General features: G+C 45.8%; 1 protein-coding gene across 1 annotated transcript in view; it reads right to left on the minus strand.

Moving 5' to 3' along the window:
* The window catches only part of TMEM163 (transmembrane protein 163), a 219,672-nt gene extending 204,505 nt beyond the window's left edge, over positions 1-15,167 (minus strand). Inside the window, exons 1-2 of the mRNA XM_028148151.2 lie at positions 14,891-15,167; positions 9,353-9,472 (exon numbers count right to left, since the gene is read on the minus strand). Coding sequence (XP_028003952.2) covers positions 9,353-9,472; positions 14,891-15,086 — 316 coding nt within the window. The 5' untranslated portion in view covers positions 15,087-15,167. The remainder of the gene's footprint in view (positions 1-9,352; positions 9,473-14,890) is intronic.
* Positions 15,168-22,894: the final 7,727 nt, after the last annotated feature.

Here is a 22,894-nt window from a genome sequence, read left to right on the forward strand (position 1 = left end):
GTGTGCCCTGACAGGGGATTGAAGCTGCCACCTTCTGTACAGGACGATGCTCCAACCAACTGAGCCACATCAGGGCCAGAGGAAAGAAAAGGTTATTTTAAATGATCAATAAAACAAGAGTTGGATGATTTTTCAAAGGAACATTCAGGCAATTAAAAAGAAACTTGACAGTATAAGTGAAAAGTTCAACAGAAAGGTAGAAAGATAAAGGAAATTGAGATATAAGTAAATACATGTGTGGGCAAAAGTAGGTTTGAACTCAACCACCTTAGGAGGCAGTGGGGGTACCCAAGCAGGTCACTGAAATTCAGGTTTGTTTACTGATTTTCAAAGACTACACGAATGTGTAAATAATGAAGGCCGGCAATTTGAGCACTTAAGAGATTGCACCTAAGTGCACTGTGCCATTGTGCCATTCTTTTGAGTTAATAAAGCTATTGTAATAATCATAACCGGCATGTCCTTTTCCACATGAACAACTGTAAACCTACTTTTGCCCACCCCTGTATATATAAAGGAAATTCCCTAGGAAGTAGAGGGGGGGAAAGAGAAGTATAGAAAGTAGGGACATACATATATAGATGAAAAAGACCCCATCACAGCAAGTCTCGTACAAAGGGTTGGGATTTGGAATAGTTTAGGGCTCTAATAGCAACACCAGAAATAAGAATAGAATGGAGCAAAACCTTCAAAACTCTTAAGGAACATTATTTCCTACTGAGAATTTTCTGTCTCACCATCAATCAATTGTCAAAACTATATTAAGGACATTTCAGGCTGGAAAGCTTCACCTACAATGTGGACTTTCCTAGGGAGCTAGAAAAAGATGTGTGCCCCTCTCACCCCGCCCCCACCACCACCACCAAAGGCTATAAACCAGAGAAGAGAAAAGCCTAGTATCCAGAAATCCAGAAATAGGGGGCTCAGAGGGAGATGAAGGGAATGCCCAGAAAGGTGGGGAGGAGCGATTCCAGGATGTAGAAAGGGCAGCCAGAACAAATTAGAGGACATGAAGTGGCTCCAAGAGAGATTTCTTCAACAAGAAACTAATGGAATGATCATGCACCTGAAATGCAACAGAGAAGTGGAGGTTGAAATAGAAATGCTGGATTTGAGTTTTGTAAGAAATAGAGTCTGAGAAAAGTTAACAGGAAGAAACAAAACGGGTATTAAAACCAGAGAAAATAAAAAACGGTGCAGGAAAGAAGTAATCATTCTTCACCATATGGCTCAATGAGCAAGATTTATATAGTCATACTAATGCCAAGCATAACTATTAGGCAAGGATGGAAATTCAGAAAGTCAGCATGTTTGTGAGACCGGGAGGAGACTCAAAGAGTAAGTTATCTCCTTTCATGATGGAAAGTCAAGAAATAATGCCTAAACTTAAAAAAAAAAAAAAACAATAAATAGCATTAGAAAGCCCGTTGTCTCTACAGATACAAGTAAATACAAGGATTAAGTAAAAGACCTAAAGCTGTTGGGAGAGAGAGATTGGAGGGGAGAGGGGGGGTTGTTGTAGTTCTCAACTTTTAAAAAACTGCATCTATATTTAGAGCTCCAATAAAAATAAAAAATATATATTTATCTGGTTATTTTACAGTTGCTCTTTTCCTTTCATGTGTCCGATTTCTTTCTGACTACTCATATTAAACATACTTATTTTACAGACCTTGTTAGATGATTCACGTTGAATTTGAGTTCTAACTGGATGACTCTCAGCTATGGTGGACCTTTTTCTCAGGAGCTCTCTCATGTTGGATTGTGAGCTCATCTCTGGGGGAGCTTCACCCATGGGACACCTGCTGGGCCACAGCTGAGGTTGTGCATGTGTTTCTTTCAATTGCTCCAGGGGTATTTCCAACCTCACACCACATCCAAGTTAACATCTCAGCTTGAGGATTCCTAGGTGACATGGCTCGTGTAAACTCATAAAGTGGATGCTGTGGTGTCTCCTAGATCCTCCACCTGGACCTGGGCATTCATTCCCTCAGCTGCCAGGAGTGAGGGTGCTGATGGTTCACAGTTCACCCCTCTCCTGGAACTACTCTCTACTGAGGGAAGTTTCCTCTCCCTGGGGCAGCCCACACGAATGACTGCTTTAGCCCCCTTGCATCATTCAATTGGACCCTTCTAAAGGGCTATTCCGGTCTCCAACTCCCTACAGGACAAGCCTCCTAGTCAACAGCACTGAAGTTCAACTTTCCCTCTGCCCAGTCCTGCTTCCCTTGCTTCCTTTCATGGATTATTCCCGAGAGTTTCCCCCAATAAACCTCTTGCAGTAAATTTCAGAGTCTCAGGGTCTACTTCCAAGGAAATCAACCTATGAAAATTCCAAACACAAATTTATATAAAGTCAGTCTCATGGTTGTGAGTGCTAGTGTAAGGCTCCCCTACCCTCACTCCACACAGGTATGCAGAGGCAGACAAGCTTCCCCATTCTCCCCCTGGTTCGGTGGGTGGGTTTGCTCTGGTCCACCCATCCATTAAAGGTAAAGTCCTCTAGTGAATTTACCTCATTCTGAGATCTTAGCCTCCTGAACCTGCCTGGCACTGGCCAAGGCCATTGTTATGAACTGTGTTCTCTACAAAATGCATATGTTGAAGGCCTAACTCCAGTATCTCAGAATGTGACTGCATGTGGAGATGGAGCTTTTAAAGAGGTAATTTAAAAGAGGTCATTATAAGAAGAGCTTAGGGTACAGACACACAGAAGGGAGACCATGTGAAGACGCGGAGCAGATGGCCATCTACAAGCCAAGGAGAGAGGCCTCAGAATGAAACCAGTCCTGTTGACACCTTGATCTGGACTCCAACCTGGAAATTAACTCCTGTTGTCTAAGCCTCCAGTCTGCGGTGCTTTGTTATGCGCAGCCGGAGCACACTTCTGCGGCCACCGTCCTTCCCTGTGTGGACATCGTAACCCAGGCCCCTCCTACTGGCACCAAGCCCCTCTCCCCCCACCACTCCACCTCCCACCCTGGGCAGTCCTAGCTTCTGCATTCATCTAATAGCTCTGGTTTTCAGCTCCTTCTTTGGGGGTAGAGATGATAGAGGCTACTGGTGACCATGTACTGTGTCCTATCTCTAACCATTCAGTGATGTCCTTTCTTACGTACCCCTATGTGTCCAACTGGGGGGAGGGTCCATCAGGTTATCTACCTACCCCCTGCCCTGTCATTTGCTCTGACATCTCTAGAGTTCACCTTCCCACTAGACCTGAGCTCTCCAAGGGTGCGAATGGGTTGTTCCACTTCCGAATGCCCGCTGCGATACCCGCACAGCAGCCTGGCCTTGACCAACAGGCACTCACTAACAACTGGATGAACAAGTCACAAGCTGGAAGAAAGGACTGGCCCATAGGCAAGGAAGACAATGAAAAGTGAGAAGCAGGTCCCTTTAAGGAGGGAAAGGACTCTCCCTCTCCCTCTGGCTTCATCTGTTACTTTCAAATCTCAATACCCCTACCTTGCAGCCCTCGGGACAGGGCACCAGAAAATAACCTCCTGGATAAGAGCAGCTGCGCCAGAAATCTGCCTTCCAGAGGCAGTTCCCACAGGGCCCAACCATTACAGGCCTGGAACACAAGCAGCGCAGAAAACCCCTTCTTGTCCCCCTGGCTAACAAATACAATTGGAAAGAGGTACAGCAATAAGAAAAGGCCTCAGGAATTTCCCACAGGGCGTTAGCAGACCTCAGGGGCACACGGGGAGGGGCCAGGACCCGCCTGGCCTCATGAGGTGAGTCCAGCTGGGGCCCACTGCCCAGCTCGGGAGTCACTGCTCTGGCTGTGTGACAAGGACACCCCCGTGCTAACGCAGCCTGGCCACACTTTTAATTAAATGCTGTGTGCAGAATGCAGGGGAAGGGAGGCAGACACACAAGCAGCTGCAGAGACCCCGCCTCCACTCCCGCTAGAAACAGCAGCGCATTGTAAGCATGATCTCCTGACAGAGCCAGGCTAGTCTCACCCTTGTTTTCTGTGCTTTTCCGGGTAACCTCCTATAACTGACTCCCCCATCCCCAACATCTTTCGTCTTTAGCTGAAGGTGGTATTAAAAGCGATGGCTTCCAAGTTACTCAGGCTTGCTGTGTCTCTCCCATGTACAGAGGAGGTATACATGTTATTCAATTTTCATTTGTTTTTCTCCTGCTAATCTGTCTTATGTCGGTTGGATCATTAGACCAGCCAGAAGAACCTTGAAGGGTAAAGGGAAAATTTTCCTCTGCCACACACTCATTCAAACCTCAAAGTGAGCCGGAATGCATTTTCCTAAATCATCCTAACAAAGACATTAGTGATGTCAACATTCTGAGTTTTGAAACAATTTGTGTTCCCTTTCTAGCCTCATTATTAAATCAGATTTTCGAAAGGTTTGTTCATAACAGCACTGTCATTTTCTGTGCTGCCTACCGATTACAAACAGAAGCAATTTTAAAACCAAACCAGGGCTCTCTCTGAAATATTCAATATGTATTACCATCTAGTTTCATATCAGCATTTGGGCAGGTCCAATATCACGATATCACCAAGTTATATCAAAAATAGTTCACATTCCTTTCAAAGAACATATTCCTTTCAAAATACTTCCAAATCACAAACTTGGGTAGAGTTCACCTAATGTTTCAAACTACACCTGAATCATGAATGTCAACCACAGTTACATATATAACTGATTTAGCACAGAGAACTCAGTAATACTGGCCAAAGTTAGTTTCATCATTAGGTCTTTGAGAAGCTACTAATTTGAAGGAACAGCAAACCTGATTACCTGGAAATTTATACAAAGTGAAGGGGAACAGTCTTTATTTGCAATGTAGACACTATGTTAAAATATGAACTCTTTCTAGCTGACTGAAAAAAAAATGAGGCATCCCAAAGCTTCTACATATCCATAATCCTCATTCCCAAACATGCAAGAGACAACAGCATTTCTTCAGAAGATGCTCAGCTACAAATCAGAATCTATGATTGAAGAGAAATGGCCGGTGAGAAGATCAAGACAGGAATTCTGACTGATCCCAGCAGTTACAGTTACAAGACACCACCCCTAGCGAGAGAATGGCTATAAGGATGACCAGTTGTCTCAGAAATATTTCAATAGTTTATAAAATAAATCAGACCTAAGCCTGGTATTAAAGCCACGGGTACTTATAATTTTGATATGATTTATAGCCTTTGTTTTAAAAATCTTTTTTTTTTCCTCTGCACATTTCACAGACCTTAGCCTTTCCCCTTGAAAATCACTAACCCCTGAGACAAAACTGACCAAAGTTAGTTTTATGGTTCCCAGGTTTGAGCCTCTGCCAGCTCCTGAGCCCCAAGGTGAAAGGACCCCCTCAGCTACCTCTCCACCAAACCAGACAGAGGGGCACGGAAGCTGGCCCCAGAGCTGTCCTCCCGACCTGAAGAAATTGTTTACTACCCTTACCTCACCTTCGGCCAATCGGCTCCTAACATGTCCCCGGACCCCCAATCCATGGTGCCCTATGATTTTGCCCTATATAACCTGTTAGTTACCGGCCATCCAGAGCCGGGTCTTTTCGAGCACAAGCTCACCTAACTCCCAATTACTGCGCTTAACTACTTAAATACATGCTCCCAGTCCTAATCAAGTCCTTCCGCCACTGTAAACTTGCTCATTCGTCATCTTTTGGCCAATGCACGCAGGCAAATGGACCCACACACTGGGGTTTGGTAACAGTACCTAAACAAACCTTTAAAGTTTATTCCTGAGAAATTTTTTCTAAATTATTTTCCTTCCACCTAAAAAGGGGTTTTTAAAATATATCTCAGTTTACTCATTGAACCATCTTCAGTACTGCATGCTTTTCCAGCCCCCAAGGAGATGGTAAACCACCCAGCAGTGGCAAGAAGTCGTGATGATAAACATGATCTCTTCACCATGATTACCAGCCCTGCCAACTCGCATGGACACGCTCGCATGGGCACACTCTCCAAAGACTTCTCTGCCATCTCAAACATGGGCATGTCGGGATTCTGCAGCAATTCTCTTTGAAAATATTAACTGAGTCAGCCTGACCATTTCATTTCATCCCATCTCTCTGTCAACCACCTCCTTGAAGAATAAAACTGGGGCTCCTTCTGACACTTCTTAAAGCATACACTTGCTATTTCTGAAACATAAAATTTTCATACGGATTGTAATTTAAACATAACTTCAAAAGTCAACTTACATTGCTTAATCCTATTGATTTTCTTTCTATTTGAAACTATGAAAAGGATTGCACAAAAGTGTGTCAACATGTAAAAGAAGCTTTAGAAAGAATTTTAAATATTTGATATTATTCATACATTTAGGAAAGTAAAGGATAAAACCAGCAACCCTAACAACACAACCAGAGACCACCCTAAGGGTTTTAAATATGAAACACACACACAAAATATAGCTACGCCATATAGATAGAGTAAGGAAGCTGCCTTACTCTAAGCTGCCTGGTGAAGCTGCCAAGGTGACCGTGCTTACCATGTCTGGCCTCCCCTTTGCTCTCCTCCTATTATTACTATTAATACCTAACTAATTACGATGATAACAAATGTACTACAGAAAACAACTAAGATCATGACATTATATGCCAATGCCAACATTTTAGAGGCAAGAAGTTAGAGTATTTGACTTAAATACGATGGACAAAAAACGCGGGAACATACTAAACCTAATAAGCTCAGGGAAGGCCTGCATGCAGGGCTTACAAACTCAGAACCAAAAGTAACCACACAGGATGGTCCGAACATAAAAATTCCTAAATAAAAGCTAGTCACTGCAGTAATAATGTCCTAGGCCTGTAGCTTCCTTGACAAAGGTCAGCCTTTACCTTAAGTGAGCCTATTGTCTTTTATGCATCTAAGATAACATACCTTTGAAATGTCAGAGTAATCCTTTTTTTTCCAGACCCCCCAGGGGCACCCACAACACCAGAGCAGAGAGGATAGAACCCCTCATTGTTATCTTGTTGCCCATATACCACCTCTATGTTATGTTAACTACTCTGTACCCACCAATGTGTGTGCCTCTTGGGTTATTCTTTATTCATCTCAGATATTTCCCTACTTTGCATCCCCCCACCTCCCTAATCTACCACCAATGAATTTCATCTACCTCCCCCTACGACCATTACCTGCCTCCTTTGATTCTAATATCCTATATAATAAAAGCCTAATATGCTAAGTGTCTGGTTGTCCGGTCGGCCGTTCATCCAATCAAAGCATAATATGTTAATGATATGCTAAGGCCGCTCAACCGCTCACTATGACGTGCACTGACCACCAGGGGGCAGACATTCCAGTCCGACTGGTAGGTTAGCTTGCTACTGGGGTCCAGCAGATCAGGACTGAGCCAGTCGGGCTGGACATGCCCTGGAGCCTTCCTGCAGTCCCTCCCTGGCTAGCCAACCTCCCGCATTCCTCCCCAGTCCCAGTTGTGCACCAGTGGGGTCCCTCGGCCTGGCCTGTGCGCTCTCACAATCCAGGACCCCTCGGGGGATGTCAGAGAGCTGGTTTCGGCCCCATCCTGCAGGCCAGGCCAAGGGACCCCACTGGTGCACGAATATGTGCACCGTGCCTCTAGTATGAAATAAGCTGTAAAACTGCCATTCTTCAAGGCATTTTCTCAATCCCTTGAGATTTTGCTTCCTGGCAATTGTTTTCAGACTGGCTCAAATAACTCTTATAAGACTTTTTCTTAGGCTGGATGTTCTTGTCAACAATACTTGCTACAACAAAGAGGTAAAATCATTTTAAAAAGAAAAAAAAACCTTTTACAAAACGACATTCTAATTCCATATGTATTATGCAATAGTCTTTTCCTAATTAAAGGAAATGGAACAAAATTTTCAAGATAACCCAACTGACCAGGCATAACATGTGAAACCAAAATTTCCTCATAATTTTTCCCTATTATGAGATTAAGTACATCAAATGTAGTATTATTCTCCCAAAGGAAGGACTTACTATTTCTTCACATTTAGGTCCCCATTTAAACACCCACAGGATAAAATGGTAACAGCTCTATTAGGCACAGGGACACTTCTGAATGACTGTATTCTGTTTGCAAACCACCTCCCTTCATTCCATCCCTCTTTCCTTACATATGTAAATTACGGTGTCTGATGGAGCCTGCCAACAGCCACCACAACCAAATTATCCTCTAGGGACCTCAATCGGGCTTGTTATTCTTGTTTCAGCAGAAAAAAAAAAGGGGGGAGAGGAAGAAGCAGCTATTTTCAGGAATTATAATTCCTCTTGATTAGATTTCTGGCTCACAGCTAAATGTTTATACCCTGAAATGCATTACCCGCTGCTTCTAAATGTTTGGCTTTTATTGAGAGCCAAGATATGGCACCTACAATGTTTCCGATATAAATTGCTTCAAGTAATATACGTCTAGTTTTGCCGGGAGCATTTGGTCAAATTCGAATATGCCCTCTAGGGAGCCAACACCAACTTCCAGCAGCAGATCTAACTGTGTAAAATAGAATTTTAAACAACACAGAGCCCTATCTTCCAGGGGACACAGTCCTTTTCTCTCCTACTCTGAGGGTTGTCACATGATTCACTTTGTATACTTATCACTCAGAATATAGATCTTTCTATTAAGGCAATGAACTAATCACAAAATACATTCCTTTTTTCCCCCAGCATTAAAAAAACACTGGTTTCCACCAGGGGTGAGCTGAAGCTGAATGTCATAGCTTACGCTTGTGAATCGTTGCCCGATCAATAAGATTAAGTAGCTCGTGCACATTTCCATAGGCTGCAGCCGTCAGCTAGAAGTATGTCAGAGGCTTCCTAACCTGCCAGACAGGACTATCCAGAGGTGGAAAATGTGCAACTGTCTTCATTTTTCTTGACTGTAATCCATGTTTTTGTTTCTGTGGCCACTGAAAACTTGAAAGAGGACCCTCTCGTTTTTCTTTCATAAAAATATGTGATTGATTTTATCCCAAACCTTACGCAGATATAACTGGGGAGAAAGGGGAGGCTGTACTACAATTTGCACTCATCGGATTGCATTAGGCTCAAAATATGAATCTCACGGAACACACTTGTCACGTCAGCCCAAGCTGCAGGCAGCCACCAGGAGAATAGCTCCCCGTCCGGCTGGCAGCTGGAATCAATTTCCACAAACCTACGAGGGAAGAGAGCAAGCCTCCATTTCTTCTTCTTCACCACGTCTTCCCTCCTAATTTATAAGCACCCTGACTATCCAACCATCCCCCAAAATACTCATCAATAATAGTCAACTAAAAGCAAAAGCGCACCCCACAGGAGTCAGAGAATGAAACAGGCAACCCGGGCACATCAGTGATGGGCAAGGCTCCCGCTACTCACTGAAGGCGGCCACGGCCAGGGCCAGTGTCACGACAATGGAGAACCAGGAGACCCACAAGGCCTTCTTCCTGTAGTTCTGGGCTTCGTGAGGTTTCAGTCGGGTGCTGCTTTCTAGCAAGCCTGACAGAAAGAAGGCGAAACGGAAGTTAGACGTTTCCTTATTAAGAAACCCACAGCCAGAGCTACACTTTCTTATACACTATCTTGTCTTGGTTGCAAAGAAAACCAAATTCTCAGTCAAGCATTCAACATAAAAGGAGCTGATGACACCATCTCTGGCTAGACAGCTGATCACATAGCTCTCACAGGCAGGGCAGCCTCCTCACCAAGCTCCAAACTGACGGCCCTGGGGCCACGACGTGGTTCTACAATTAGGAGAGTTCGCCGGGAAGTCGGGCTGTCCGGCACCTCTTGAGAAGACCAGAGGCTCTGGCAATGCCCGGCCTGTGTTCCTGCAGCGTAACAGCAGCTGTCTTCTTTACCGGGGCCCTGCAGACCCCAGCACGCTCTAACCTGCTGATGAACCAGCCATCCCCCAGCCCTTGGGTTAACTAGCTTGGCTCACACAGGTGCTGCTCCCTCTAACAGCTCCCTTTCTGTAGCAAAACAACACCAATAGCCCACATTAGTTAGCCATTCAGGCTCCTCAGCTGTGGGCATTGATTTGCATTGATCCACCTGCACAGTCCCAACTGGTGCGCTGGGCTTTGCCCAAAGCAGTAAGTCATGGGATACAAATGTTCACGTTGCTCCCTCAATGACGACTCACAGAAGGACCATTTCTCTTTAACCGCCACCATCAAGAGCCGCCAGGCCTAAATTATATGCCATTTTTCTTCTCTCCTCTTTCTGCTTTATAGTATCTATCCCTTTGTACCAACCATATGTCGAAAAATTCTTAGAATATTAAAGAGGAGTAAATCTGTTTTAACTGGAGGCAGCTTTCCAGACTGGCCATGTGTAAGAAAGGTTTGGTTTCTGTCTCCTAGGCTTTCAACATTGAGAGTCCTTGACAACAGAAAGTCGTGGCTCCCAGGCGATGCCCAAGCGTCAACTGCCTTGGGTGGGAGACCGAAACACCTTCAGTATGATCCCAATTTATATTTTTCTTCTCCTTTGAAAACAGATCATACATGGCACATCTTGGTTACAAAGAAAACCAAATTCTCAGTCAAGCATTCCACATAAAAGCAGCTTATGACACCATCTCTGGCTAGACAGTTGCTCGCATAGCCCTCCCAGGCAGGGCAGCCTCATCACCAAGCTCCAAAAGATTAAGAAATTGATCGTCAAAGCTTAGGCACTGTTTGTGAAATAGTGTACAGTGTGCGACATATCACACGTATGCATCGCGTAAAAGGCATCATCTTATTAGACCAAGTGGGTACCACACTAAGCCTCTAGTTGTCAAAAAAAACACAAAACAAAAAAACAAATACCTGTGTCCTATTAAAAATTATAGCGAGGACCCTGTTAAAATGTCTCAGTTCCATTTACTTCGCAGATGCAAGCACCCTGAACAAGTTCTGAACAAAACAAGAGGAAATATCGAGAGGTTGCTCAGTGAGCCCAGTTTATAGCTCAGAGATTTTGAAGTGATTGAAACCTGTAGACTTACATCAGATCAAAAGATAAATAAGATTGCTAAAGGTAGGTTTAAACACAACCTCCATCATCTCACAGTAAGTATCTCCCCAAACCTTCCTTAACAAATGAATGCACTTGGATGGAAAACAGAAAAACCTCTCTTATGAAATTCTACCCTAGGAACAAGGGATTTCGAAGTAAAACCCCTTTGTCTACTTCTTTCTGTCCCTTTGTCTGCATCTTCTCCAGCTGCCGAAAACACCCCATTCTCATCTTCAACTATAATCACCCTGTGTCCAGTTAAAGCCACAACCTAGAAAGAGCACGTCCCACACACTCCCAGTAATTTATTTCCCTTTTCCCAAATGATATAAAAATCTTCCTTTCATCTTGGCAAATTGATTTTCAGAAGGGAAGCTGTAATATTTAAGTAATGACTCAAATAAGCAGTTAATTTGCTGGGTATTTTGACAGCAACAATCTCAAGAGGTTTATCTACTGGGGGTAAAAGCAAGGTTCCTTTTAGAAGTAGATTTAATGTTCTAAGAGAAACACAATGATCGGCGTTTTCTATCCTGCCACATGGCATTTTTCCTTCCAAAGTCAGCAGTTCCCAACAATATGACTGACCATGTAGACCAATCTACATGCCTCACCCTCAGGGGCCAGCACGGCCGTGACGGGGTTTGGGATCACAGCCCACACAGGCTAGCCTGCCCTGCTGAGGGGAGGCACGTCCTCTTAACAGTGGTTCTTCCCCTGATCTGATCCTGTGTGTACCTCTCCCATGAGATCTTTTAAATTAAAAAACTGCAGTAAATGCACTGGGAAGACTGTCCATGAAGGGAGGAACTTTCCCATTTCTATCCAACCTTGGTTATTTCCTACTAGTTTTCCTCTCTAAGAATATAGCCAGTGCCAAGGATGGAAAACGTTCTACTCCTCAAAGGGAAATGGGGTATCATCACCTACAAAGACGCAGCTCATAAATGGCCTGCACACAGGTGCCTCTATTTCTGCTCCCATGTTGGCTGCGTGTACACTTGAAAGCCACGGAGATGTGATGAGAATTTCTGTTTTCAGGAAGCTGTGCTTCCAAAGTAGAAAAAAGGCAGCACAGCCTAGAGAAGCCACGGCAGGCCTCAGGTAGTTGGCCTCCGCATTCCGATTTCTAATCTCGCTCCAATTTCACATATTTGCAACCTGGGCCAGGCACTAGTAAGCGTAAGGTTGTATTGATGAAGGACTGTATTATTATTTAAGGGGGGGGGGAGGGGAATACAAATATATATGGAGAGGTTGAAGCTATCAGCACTTCCATGCTAGTATGAATTAGTTCCGATCGCTTTCTCCTAAAGAGTTAGTCATGCTTGGATTCGCTAAAGGGGAAGGAAATTCATTAGCTGGGAAGGTAGTGGGAAATGCTGAAGCAAGGCTGGGCCCTAAGGCTTGGAGCAGGACCATGGGAAAACACTTGTGGAGAGAAGAGTGGATATTAAAAGGGAGAGAGTGAAAACACTAAGGCTAATGTGGCCTGTATTTTGTGTATTTAGTCCCTACAGGTCTCAGGCCACAGAGCTCTTGCTCCCTGAACTACAAGACTCAGCCAAATGGCACTGCAGTTACTGACACTGTGAGCTAGCTAGGTTTCTGGAACCAGCCCACATCCCTAGGGGAAAATGCCTCCAAATTCCCAGAGCACTAGATTATAAAGCAAGCCTTGGATCTGAGTTAGAAGCAGCCTGCAACAGGGTCCTGATAGCTCAGACGGAAGCTAGGACAAGAGAGAAAGCCACGCATGGGTACACATCCCGGGTACCCAACCTCACATGCTTTACTTGGGCCTGGAAGATCACAAGCCAGGCATGATGAAGGGATGCACGGCAGGCCATTGCTAAGGCTCCTTTCTCCCCAAATCCTCTCACCGTCAGGAAGAAGGCAGCAACAACCACACCATTCCCCAGGGATGCAAAAATCAATATTGGAAAGATGGGGCCCCATAAGGAAAAATAACACAAACACAAAATATCGTAAACCTGCTCAGGTAACCTTCTGATTTATTTAATAAAGATGACTCACTCATCATTAACTCTTTGCTGTCAGGAATAGGTTAAACAAAAGAATGTCACACTTTCAGCTTTCAATGCCAGGAAGCACTAGGTCTTTGGGAGACAGGGTCCGTCCTAACAGAGAGGCTGTGTGTGGTATGCAAAGCTTTCACAAAGGGACAGTTTATGAACAGGGAATGCTTTCACGCTATACCATAATGAAAAATGAAATTCAGCAGGCCAGTTAAAAATAACCTTAAGAACAAACTCAGATGGGCCTTTTACACTTGAGCATGAACTACAAAATGATGCTAGGTATCAACTCACCCTAGCACTTTTTCCCCCTCCCATCATTTTGTGGGGCGGGGAGAACTAGGCCAGCCAGCTCTTGCAGATGACCTGCAATGCTACAAAAATAAACTCAGCTCAGAGTTGTCCTTCTTCACTACCAAGTTTGTAAATACTACCAGGTTCGTTGCAGAGGGGAAGGTAATTAACACCACCTATAACAAAACGGACAGGTCCTGCTGGGTGCTTGGTGCCTGTGATGTCACCCATCATCAACTCTAAAATAACAGCCAGTCATGTGAGAATCCCACGAGAAACTGCAACACGGGTGCCCAGCTCGGTGCAAACAGAGCGGCCCCAGTTCTCACCGCGCTCCCGGCCTGTTCAGCCTGTGCTCAGGGACTGCCGTTTCCATGTCATTCCATTTCACCGGCTTATGGTTTAAAATTTCTAACAGGGAAGAGATCGTGCATCTGCACACTAAACCGGAATAAAAATGTGCAGGAGATACTAAGAATAGGACAGAAACCTGCTAAGACTAAAATATAAAAATCCGCCACAGCCAACAAAAACCAGGCGTCCAAGAAAAAGGGTGGAAGTGGCGAGGAGCCGGCTCCCCGTGAAGGGCCTGGCGGCAGGAATCCCGCGTCGGCCACCGGCCGGTTTTCACAGAACCCCTGGATCTTTTTGAGGGGGTCGATTTGGACTTGGATTGGGTAACAAGCAGAAAAAATACAGACGTAGCCAAGAACAGGGCTTCCAGCAGAAAGGAAACGAGGGAGGGAGAGAAAGAGGGATGGAGGAGGAGAGGGACGCGGGAATGCACAGGGGAGTCTCTCCCGTTTCTCAAAGGGGCTTCGGCTGCCCGTGGGAAGATGGGGTTTGGCCTCCCAGGAAAAGGGCCTTTGGGAGGTCCGGGGCCAGCGCCTTGGGAGCGATTCTGAAGGAGGTGGGGACGTGCGCTCTTGGGAACCACCAGGTTTCGGTGCATTCATCCAGGTGAGGTGGCCCAAACCCAGGTGTCACAGTCCTCTGCCCTCACCACCGGACACCCCACGGTAAACGGGGTCCCCTGTAAATGAAGGTCAGGGCCTCCCGACTTCCCTTGGCCGGGGTGGGCGGCCGGGCGGCCGCTAAGGGACTCTCCAGGGCAGGCTAACCCCGCAGAGGGAAGTTATCCCGGAGCCGGTGAAGTCGGAGGGGCTGGGACGGAGGACGCACCGGGCGCAGGTGCCTCCCAGCTGAGAGGGGGCTGCAGTCCCCGGGGGCGCTCAGCTCCAAAAGCAAAAAACCGCCTCCCGCAAACTTTTCCAGGGGGCGCCGGAGGGGCAGGGGCTGAGGCTGGCCGAGAGCAGGGCGCGGGCTCCTGCGGGTTTCCCCTGGAGGCAGCCGGTCCTCGGGTTCCGAGGCGGCACCGCCCGCGGGAGGTGGGGCCGCTGTTCTCTGCTCTCCGCTCCTTCCCTGGGAGGTCCCTGCTCCGCGCCCAACCCAACCCGGGACCCGGGAGCGGGAGCGGGAGCAGGGAGTTGCGGGTTCCTTGCCGCGCCGGCCCGGCTGGGGGCAGGGGCAGGGGCAGGGGCCGGGCCGGGGGACAGGGACCGGGCGGCGCGCTCACCTCGGTCCTCCAGCCCGTCGTTGAACTGGCCGCTCTGGCTGATCCGCAGCTGCTGCCCCTCCTCGGGCTGCGGCGGCTCGCGCGCTGGGGGGCTCAGCGGGCCTGGGGCAGCGGCCAAGGGCGCGTGGCCCCGGGTCCGCGGCGGGGCGACGGGGCCCGGGGGGCTGCGGCGCTCGCTGCCCGCTGCCGTCTCCATGGCGCGGGGCTGCGGATCCCAGCGGCGACGATGAGAGCGGCGGGGATTCTAGTGAGAAGTGCGGGGCTTGGAGGCTGTGAGCCGGCGGAGGGACGGACGGACGGACAGCGCCGGGAGGGAGGGAGGGAGGCGGCGCCGCGAGTGGAGGTGCGCCGGCTGCAGGGGCGGGGGTGCAGGGAGCCGCGCGCCCGTGGCCGGGGCCGCGGAGTGGCTGCCGCGCTCCGCCCCCGGGGGCAGGTGCAGAGGCGGGGACCCGCCCCGAGGCCCCGGAGCCGAACCCGCGCGCCGAGACCGTGCGGACAGGAGGACTCGGCGGGCCAGTCGCGCCCGGGAACTGCTGGGGCGCGCCGGCCGGGCCTAGGGAGGGTGTGACGGAAGCCCTGCCCCAGTCGCGCCGCGTGCCCAGAGGGGAACCCCCGGACCCGAGTTCCTCTGCCGTCCGGGAAGCCGGCGGCCGCGCTCCGGCCGGAGAGCCCGCGGCGCCCTAACGTGGCATCTCTCCCCTAGGGAACCGCACCGGCGTCAGGGGCGGTGCTGCGGCTCCGCCTGGGCTGCCGTCCCCGCCGCCCATCCCGGGAAAACCAGGTGCACCTGCTCCCGAGCCGTCGGCCCGGCTTCCCCGGTGGCTTGGTTTGCCCTCCCAGGTCCTCTCTTCTGCACCAACGTTAGGGCGCCGAGTAGCCTGGGATCACTCGGCGCTCAAAAAATGTTTGGGTCCCCAGGCTCCCCACGGAGACTGGCCTTTGTCCCAGCCAGCCCCCTCCAGTCCCCCTCCCCCCGACGCTGGCTGTTTTCCCTCTGAGTGTTCAAGTCTCGCCGGCCCTTTGGGACTCGAAGCCTGTCCCGCGCGCGGCGACCGTCTGCACCACTGACCGCGCGGAGCTCAGACCCGTGCGCCGAGCGGCTGGTCCCCGCAGCGAAGGACGACCGGGTCCACGCCAGGCCGGGGCCCACGCCCGCTCTCTGTCAGCCCCAGAGGTTCAGAGGCGGACAGGCCGTTTGTCAGATTTATCTGGAATTCAATAGTATCAACATCCAAATTAGATTTCATTTTCAAATAGAAATTTAAATTTTAGATTTCGTCTTTAAATTCAATGCTCTATAAAATGCCAGTTCCTTATTTAACGCCTGCCTACTTTGGGGGGTGGGCACTCTGGTTTTTTTTTTTTTTTGTGTTTTTTTTTTTTTTTTTTTAGAATAACCTTTCTTTTGCCTGCGATTGAAATCGCAGTGGGATTTAACTGCCTTTGCGGTGGTGCGGTGGGAACGTCACTAGAAGAGGGAAGAGGATTTCACTTTATGTTAGATTCCTGGGTAGGAATGAGAAGATTTGAGTTGACCTTGGCCAACTCACTTTACCTATTTGATCACTAATTTCGTCGCTACAAACTGAAAGAGTTGGACTAGGTCATTTCATAGGCCCCTTCTTCTAGGAAAAGAAGGTGGGAGGGAGGAACGTAAGAAAGAAGGAAAAAAAAATTTTAATGCTATGATTACTTGGATAAAAAAAAAATGAAAAATTCTACCTACCTCCCAATCTTTGTCCTGTCCTTGAAGGTAGACAAACCTTCAGGTGTTTGTACACACACACACACACACACACACACACACACACACACCACCTCCTTGCTCTCTCCCACACAGACTTCTTCCCTCCAGGTTTCCCTCTTTCAAGGCTCTCAAACATTTGAATCACCTGGGGAGTTTAAGAACCAAAATGCCCAGGGCTCTCCCACTGCTGGAGATCCCACAGCATCGGTGATGGAATTGGTCTGACCTGGGACATGGGCATCAGTATTTTTTAAGCTCACTCCCCTTTCTAAAGTCATCTGGGAAGCCTTTATTTGTTTGTTTGTTTGTTTGTTTGTTTGTTTAAATACTGACTCCTCCTTGCTTTGAGATTCTGATTAAGAAGATCTGAAATCTGGATGAAAATCTTCATTTAAATGCTCTCTCTCTCTCTCTCTCTCTCTCTCACTCTCTCTCTCTCACACCCACACACACACACACACACACACACACCAAGGTCTGTCTGTGTTCTCTCAAAGGAGCAAGTACCTTTGTTCTTTCCTCTGGTTCTCAATTAGTTCCCTAGTCCAGCGCATCCAGATGTGAGTGTGCAGATGAACACCCAGGATTCTCGTTAAAATGCAGATTTTAACTCAGCAGATCTGGGTTGGAGGCTGAGAGTTCTAACAAACCTCCAGGCGCTGCTGACACTGTGGTCTGAAGGCCACACTTTGAGAAGTAAGAATCTAGGAGTTATTTATTATTCCTGGGATAAATACATTTTCTCAAGTTCCAGATGTCCTGGTTCAATTCTTGTCTCCTCCAGAAAGATTTCTCCGACGACAGCTCTCCCTGGGAGCTCCTTTTTGTGAACGGTAAATGTTTAATTATTCACGGCCTGTTTCCCGTGTGAGGCAGTGATTGCGCTGCTTGCCTGATCCCATCTGCACTCACCCACATCTACCTGGACGCCAAGGACACAATGTTCACCCAAACAATCTCTGCTGATTCACTGGAAGATAATATTAGCTTACATTCTTGGAGGACATAATGCGTGCCACGCATCTTGCTAAGTGTTTTACATATATTGTCTCTCTCACTCAACTACTACTATCTTCGTTTTACAAAGGAAGAAACCAAGGCAAGTCTGTTAAGCTCGGCTAGCACCGCAGCCCACACCGGTACTGCCCCCTAGAGGGCATTTTGGAAATGTGTAGTTGCTTTAATTGGTTACCACAATGATAGGAGGAAGGAGGGCGGGGCACTGGCATTTAGTTGAGAGTGGACAGGGATGCAGGTCCCCCCATGCACAGGAATCCGCAGCACAATGATTGCTTGTGCCCCACATGGCTTTCATATGTCAGACTGGACACTTGGATCATTTAAAATGTGCTTCTAATTACATTAGAACTTTAATTCTGTTTTACATATAAGCACAAAATATTATTGCACCATTTAAATACACACTGTTGTGGAACAAATGCAAAAAAACAGTCCGGAGGTTTTGCTGGAAATGAACGATAAAAATTCACAAGAGTCTCAGGGTTTTCAAACTGGAAACACAGCTGAAGTCTTCTGAAGAAGAAAGGTTAGGGTTCTTACAGTAAAAACTACATTCTTGAGAATAATCGGTCCTGCATTCTTAGCCTTAAGCATGGTTCAGAAAAGGTATCACTGAAATCCAGGCAGTCTGAATGATGGATGCCAGGTGGTCTTAGGAGAGGGGCGCCAGGTGTGTATCCAGGACTGAAAATTCAAAAGTTTAAAAACTAGTTAAAACAAAAATAGAATCCTTTCCTCATGCCTCAACCTACTTAATTTTAGTAATTCAGCAGCTTAACTATAGTGACTCCATTTTATTTCTTCACTCTACTCCTTATTTCCTCCTTTTTGACCAAGATTTGTCTCTCAGAAAACATCATAAATCAAACAAAATGTTTTAATGTGCATCGATGCCAAAGTGGCAATGCCTTCTTTGGGTCCATTATGTCCCTCGAAGGGGGGATATAGGCTAGAGACATGCTTTTCATCAATGATGTGCAGTCAGCTCAATATGTGTGCCAATATTGAGGTTAAAGCATTGAGAAGGACCCATAAAGACATTATTATTACACACTAGTTTCAGAACGCAGTCTCAGTCTTGAGTATAGGTCAGTTCAGTAAACAGTTGTCTCTCATTTCAGGAGGTGATGCTGCAGATGGCTCCCGCAGTTAGGTCTATGGTCTGTAGTCGGATGTTTAATAAGAGGCATCTCTATGGAAACAAAAGAGAAACAACAGTTAACGATTGGAGCAGACTTAATCCCAGTCTCTGAGATCTGAAGGCAGCCAGTAGACTTCTAGGTGTCTGGCTCAAAGCATCTTCAGATGGGTGAAGGCAGACAGGGACAGTCTGATAGTTCTGGTCCGCACTTTGAATGTCACTGGTGATTTTTCTGCAACTGGCACAAAGACTGTCCATATATGAGCTGTTGTGGTGACTTCTCTGAAGTTTCTATCAGGTTGTCGCACTTTAGCTTGCAGGACTTTTGGGAAAGGGCGGTTTTAATTCTCAATGATTTCAAGTCAAAGGATGGGAGAGAAATCAAAAGCATCCGTTTGCAGAATCAGAGCCAGATGCTGGAGGAAACTGGAAGAATTCAGGATCCTATCCGGCTCACAGGTAGGAACAAAACCTCAAAAGACAATGAACAGTACTGGAATCTAATATCCACAAAGGGGTATTACTGACACACAATCTTCCTCTAAAATCGCTCTCATTTTTACCAAATATAGCCAGATTAAGAGTACTTTGCTTACAAAACAAGTCTTGTTTCAATAAACTTGGCCTGTTGTTTACATAGGAGCCACAAGAATAGTAATTAACTATACAGCTCTTTTAAATGTGCTTCGCTGTGTGTTTGGTTTTTGTTTTGTGTTTTGTGTTTTGTTTTTTCATAAAGAATCATCAGGTTGAACTTTAAAGGCCTCCCAAAACCAGAAAAGCCAAAGCAAGGACTCGCCATCAGCCTTTGCCTGTAATGTCTGTAAGTCTGGGCGAGTTCCTCTCTTCTCGAGTTTCCCAAAATATTTTCAAGTTCTTACACTTGACTGATAGTAACTCCATTTTATTTCTTTACTGGGTTTTCTGTAAATGCAACTACAATCCTATGCCTCATAACAATGAAGGACTTCCTATATACCAGTGGTCCCATAATATTATAGTGCAGCTGAAAATGTGATATCACCTAGTGGCATCACAGCCATCTCAGTCCTTGTAATGCATCACACAAATATTTATCATTGTATTACAGTTGCCCATGGGATTCAGTACAGTGACATGCTGTACAGGTTTTTAGCCTAGGAGATGTAGGGGAACAGAATTTGTCACCCCAAAATATGCCTATGTAGGCATAAGGTTTATTTCAGGCTGGTTGACTTTAAGAAACAGACATCAGAGAAGCTCTATAAACCAAGTGGAAGTTACCCTGTGTAAAAGATGCTTACATGTGTAAGTAAATCTCCAAGGTAAATCATCCTGTATCAGCAAGAGGGGAATGACCCTACCCTAGAAACTCAATGCAAAAGGCCATGACGTAAATCTGCAGCCTTACCCTTGTTTAACAATCTCACCCTTGTTTCCTGTGCTTTTCCTGGTACTCTCCATAGCTGACTCCCCCAACATCTTCTTTTGTCTTCAGCTGGAGACTGTGACTTCACTCAGTTTGGCAAGTTCCTCGCTGTTCCCAGAGCTCTCCCAGGTGTACAGGAGGTATACGTGTTATTAAACTTTTGTCTGTTTTTCTCCTGTTAATCTGTCCTTATTACAGGGATGTCTCAGCCAAGAACCCATAAGGTTATAGGAAAAATTGTGTTTCCTCCACTACAGAATGTCCATGTAGGAACATCCAACCCTGTAAAGAATTGTTACAAATTTTTATTTGAGCCAAACTAATGACATATACTCATCTCAAATGATCCTGAGAATGGCAAATTTGCAGTTTCTTTTATGCACTAGAAATTAAGGAGGGAATATAAGGAAGATTTTATGAAGATGGGAGAAAGCACCTGGGGATTAGATTCAGGGTAGTTAACAAGATGATGTGCTCTCTTGAAGGGGGTTATGCTTATTTCAAAGGTACGTTAACCTAGATGCACAAGAACAATGGACAGAGCTTGCTTAAGGCAAAGATAAACCTTTTACTTCAGAAGTTACAGGCTTGGGGTGTGACCACTCACCAGGCCCTGTCCATTTAGGAATTTATGATCAGATTACTCTGTGAGGTTACTTTCTGTAGAACCCCATTTTCATCCATAAGAGCAAAATCCCAGATAAGTCTAGGGCTGTAGTAGGCTATACCATGTAGATTTAAGTGCACTCTATGATGTTCACACAATGATGAAATCTCCTAATGACGCATTTCTCAGAATGTATACCTCTGTGACTTTACGGTGTGAGTCTAGGAAATGTTTTAAGTTGTTCACCATTTTGGGAAATTGGGACACTGAAGCAGTTCCACTCATGGCAGCTGAGTCAGCAGCCGACACGTCTGCACCTGTCAACTGTATAACTGACACAGGCCTGTCATTTCGTGTGTGTATGTGAAGATTTTTATTGAGCTTGTAGCTAAAAATAAAAGGCCAAAGGGAGAGGCAACAAACATTTGTTTGAGACCCAAAGGAATAGCTATTCTGAAAGCACTGATTCAGGCAGAAACCCGCTAGTGCTCTGATAAGGAGGTGAGGACAGGAGGTGTTGATGAGAAAGGGAAGGGGAATGATTACAGGAATCGAAGGAAGGAATTTCTATGGCTGTAGATAAGCTAACAAGGTGGTGCTAATTCTAAAGAATAACTTTAATTTCCAGGCGGGAGTCACAGCAAACAATTATTTGGAACTACAGAGCTGCTCTAGTTATTTGCCCAGTTTTAATTTCCAAAGGTTAAAGGATTAAGAAGTACAAAGAAGTTCCTCTGAGGTGGCAGCTCCAACTCCATTTTAAAGTGGCTTTGTTTATATTATTTTTCACAAGCTCTTATTTCAAAATGTCAAAAATTAACAAGTGTCAATAATATTCCAGTCTTGCCCTACTGCTTTTAGATTCTAAGTACTGTAGATGCAAATACCTGATTATAGTTGACCCTTGAACAACTATAATCAGTTATAGTTAGGGGCACTGACCCCTTGTGCAGTAGAAAAACCACATACAATTTTTTACTTTCTCAAAACTTAACTACTAATAACCTACTGTTGACGGGAAGCCTTACTGATTACATATGTAGTTGTTTAACACATACTTTATATGTCATATGTATTATAGTTTATATGTATTCTTACAATAAAGTAAACTAGGGAAAAGAAAATGTTAAGAAAATCATAAGGGAAATATATTTACCATATTTACTGAAAAGTTCTGCATGTAAGTGGACCCTCATTGTTCAAATCTATGTTGTTCAAGGGTCAACTATACTTCTTTAAGACTTCCGGTGCAGTTCAGACTGAGCATTTATAAAAGCAAATACGTATTAAATATTGTTGTTTTACTTTTACTCCTTCATTATAATTAGGTCTTTTTTTAAATATATATTTTATTGATTTTTTTTTTTTTTACAGAGAGGAAGGGAGAGGGATAGAGAGTTAGAAACATCAATGAGAGAGAAACATCGATCAGCTGCCTCCTGCACACCCCCTACTGGGGATGTGCCCGCAACCAAGGTACATGCCCTTGACCGGAATCGAACCTGGGACGCTTCAGTCTGCAGGCCAACGCTCTATCCACTGAGCCAGACCAGTTAGGGCTAATTAGGTCTTTATACTGATGTTTAAACTATGTGTGTAGATACAATCTATGATTCTATTTCATGATCACCATAATAAATATTAAAAAATAATTGTTATAAAAGGGAACCTTAACTGTCACAGCCAAGAGGAGTCTCAGGAAAAATGGCAACTAAGTGTAACGTATCATGGGTGGGATCCTGGAACAGAAAAGGATATTAGATAAAAATTAAGGACATGTGAATAAAGCATGGATTTTAATAATGTATTAATTATAGCTCGCTAATTATAGCAATGCACCAAACTAATATAAGATGTCAATTATAGGGAGACTGAGTGCTGTGTATATGGGAACTCTCTATACCATCTTTCCATTTCTCTGCAAATCTAAAACTGTCCTAAAAAACGAAGTCTACTTAAAAAAAAAAAAAAAAGAAAGAGTAGCCCTCGCCGGTTTGGCACAGTGGATAGAGCGTCAGCCTGCAGACCGAAGGGTCCCGGATTCAATTCCGGTCAAGGGCACGTACCTCGGTTGCAGGCTC

This window comes from Eptesicus fuscus, chromosome 11 (assembly GCF_027574615.1).
Source record: "Eptesicus fuscus isolate TK198812 chromosome 11, DD_ASM_mEF_20220401, whole genome shotgun sequence".
Taxonomy (NCBI): Eukaryota; Metazoa; Chordata; class Mammalia; order Chiroptera; family Vespertilionidae; genus Eptesicus; species Eptesicus fuscus.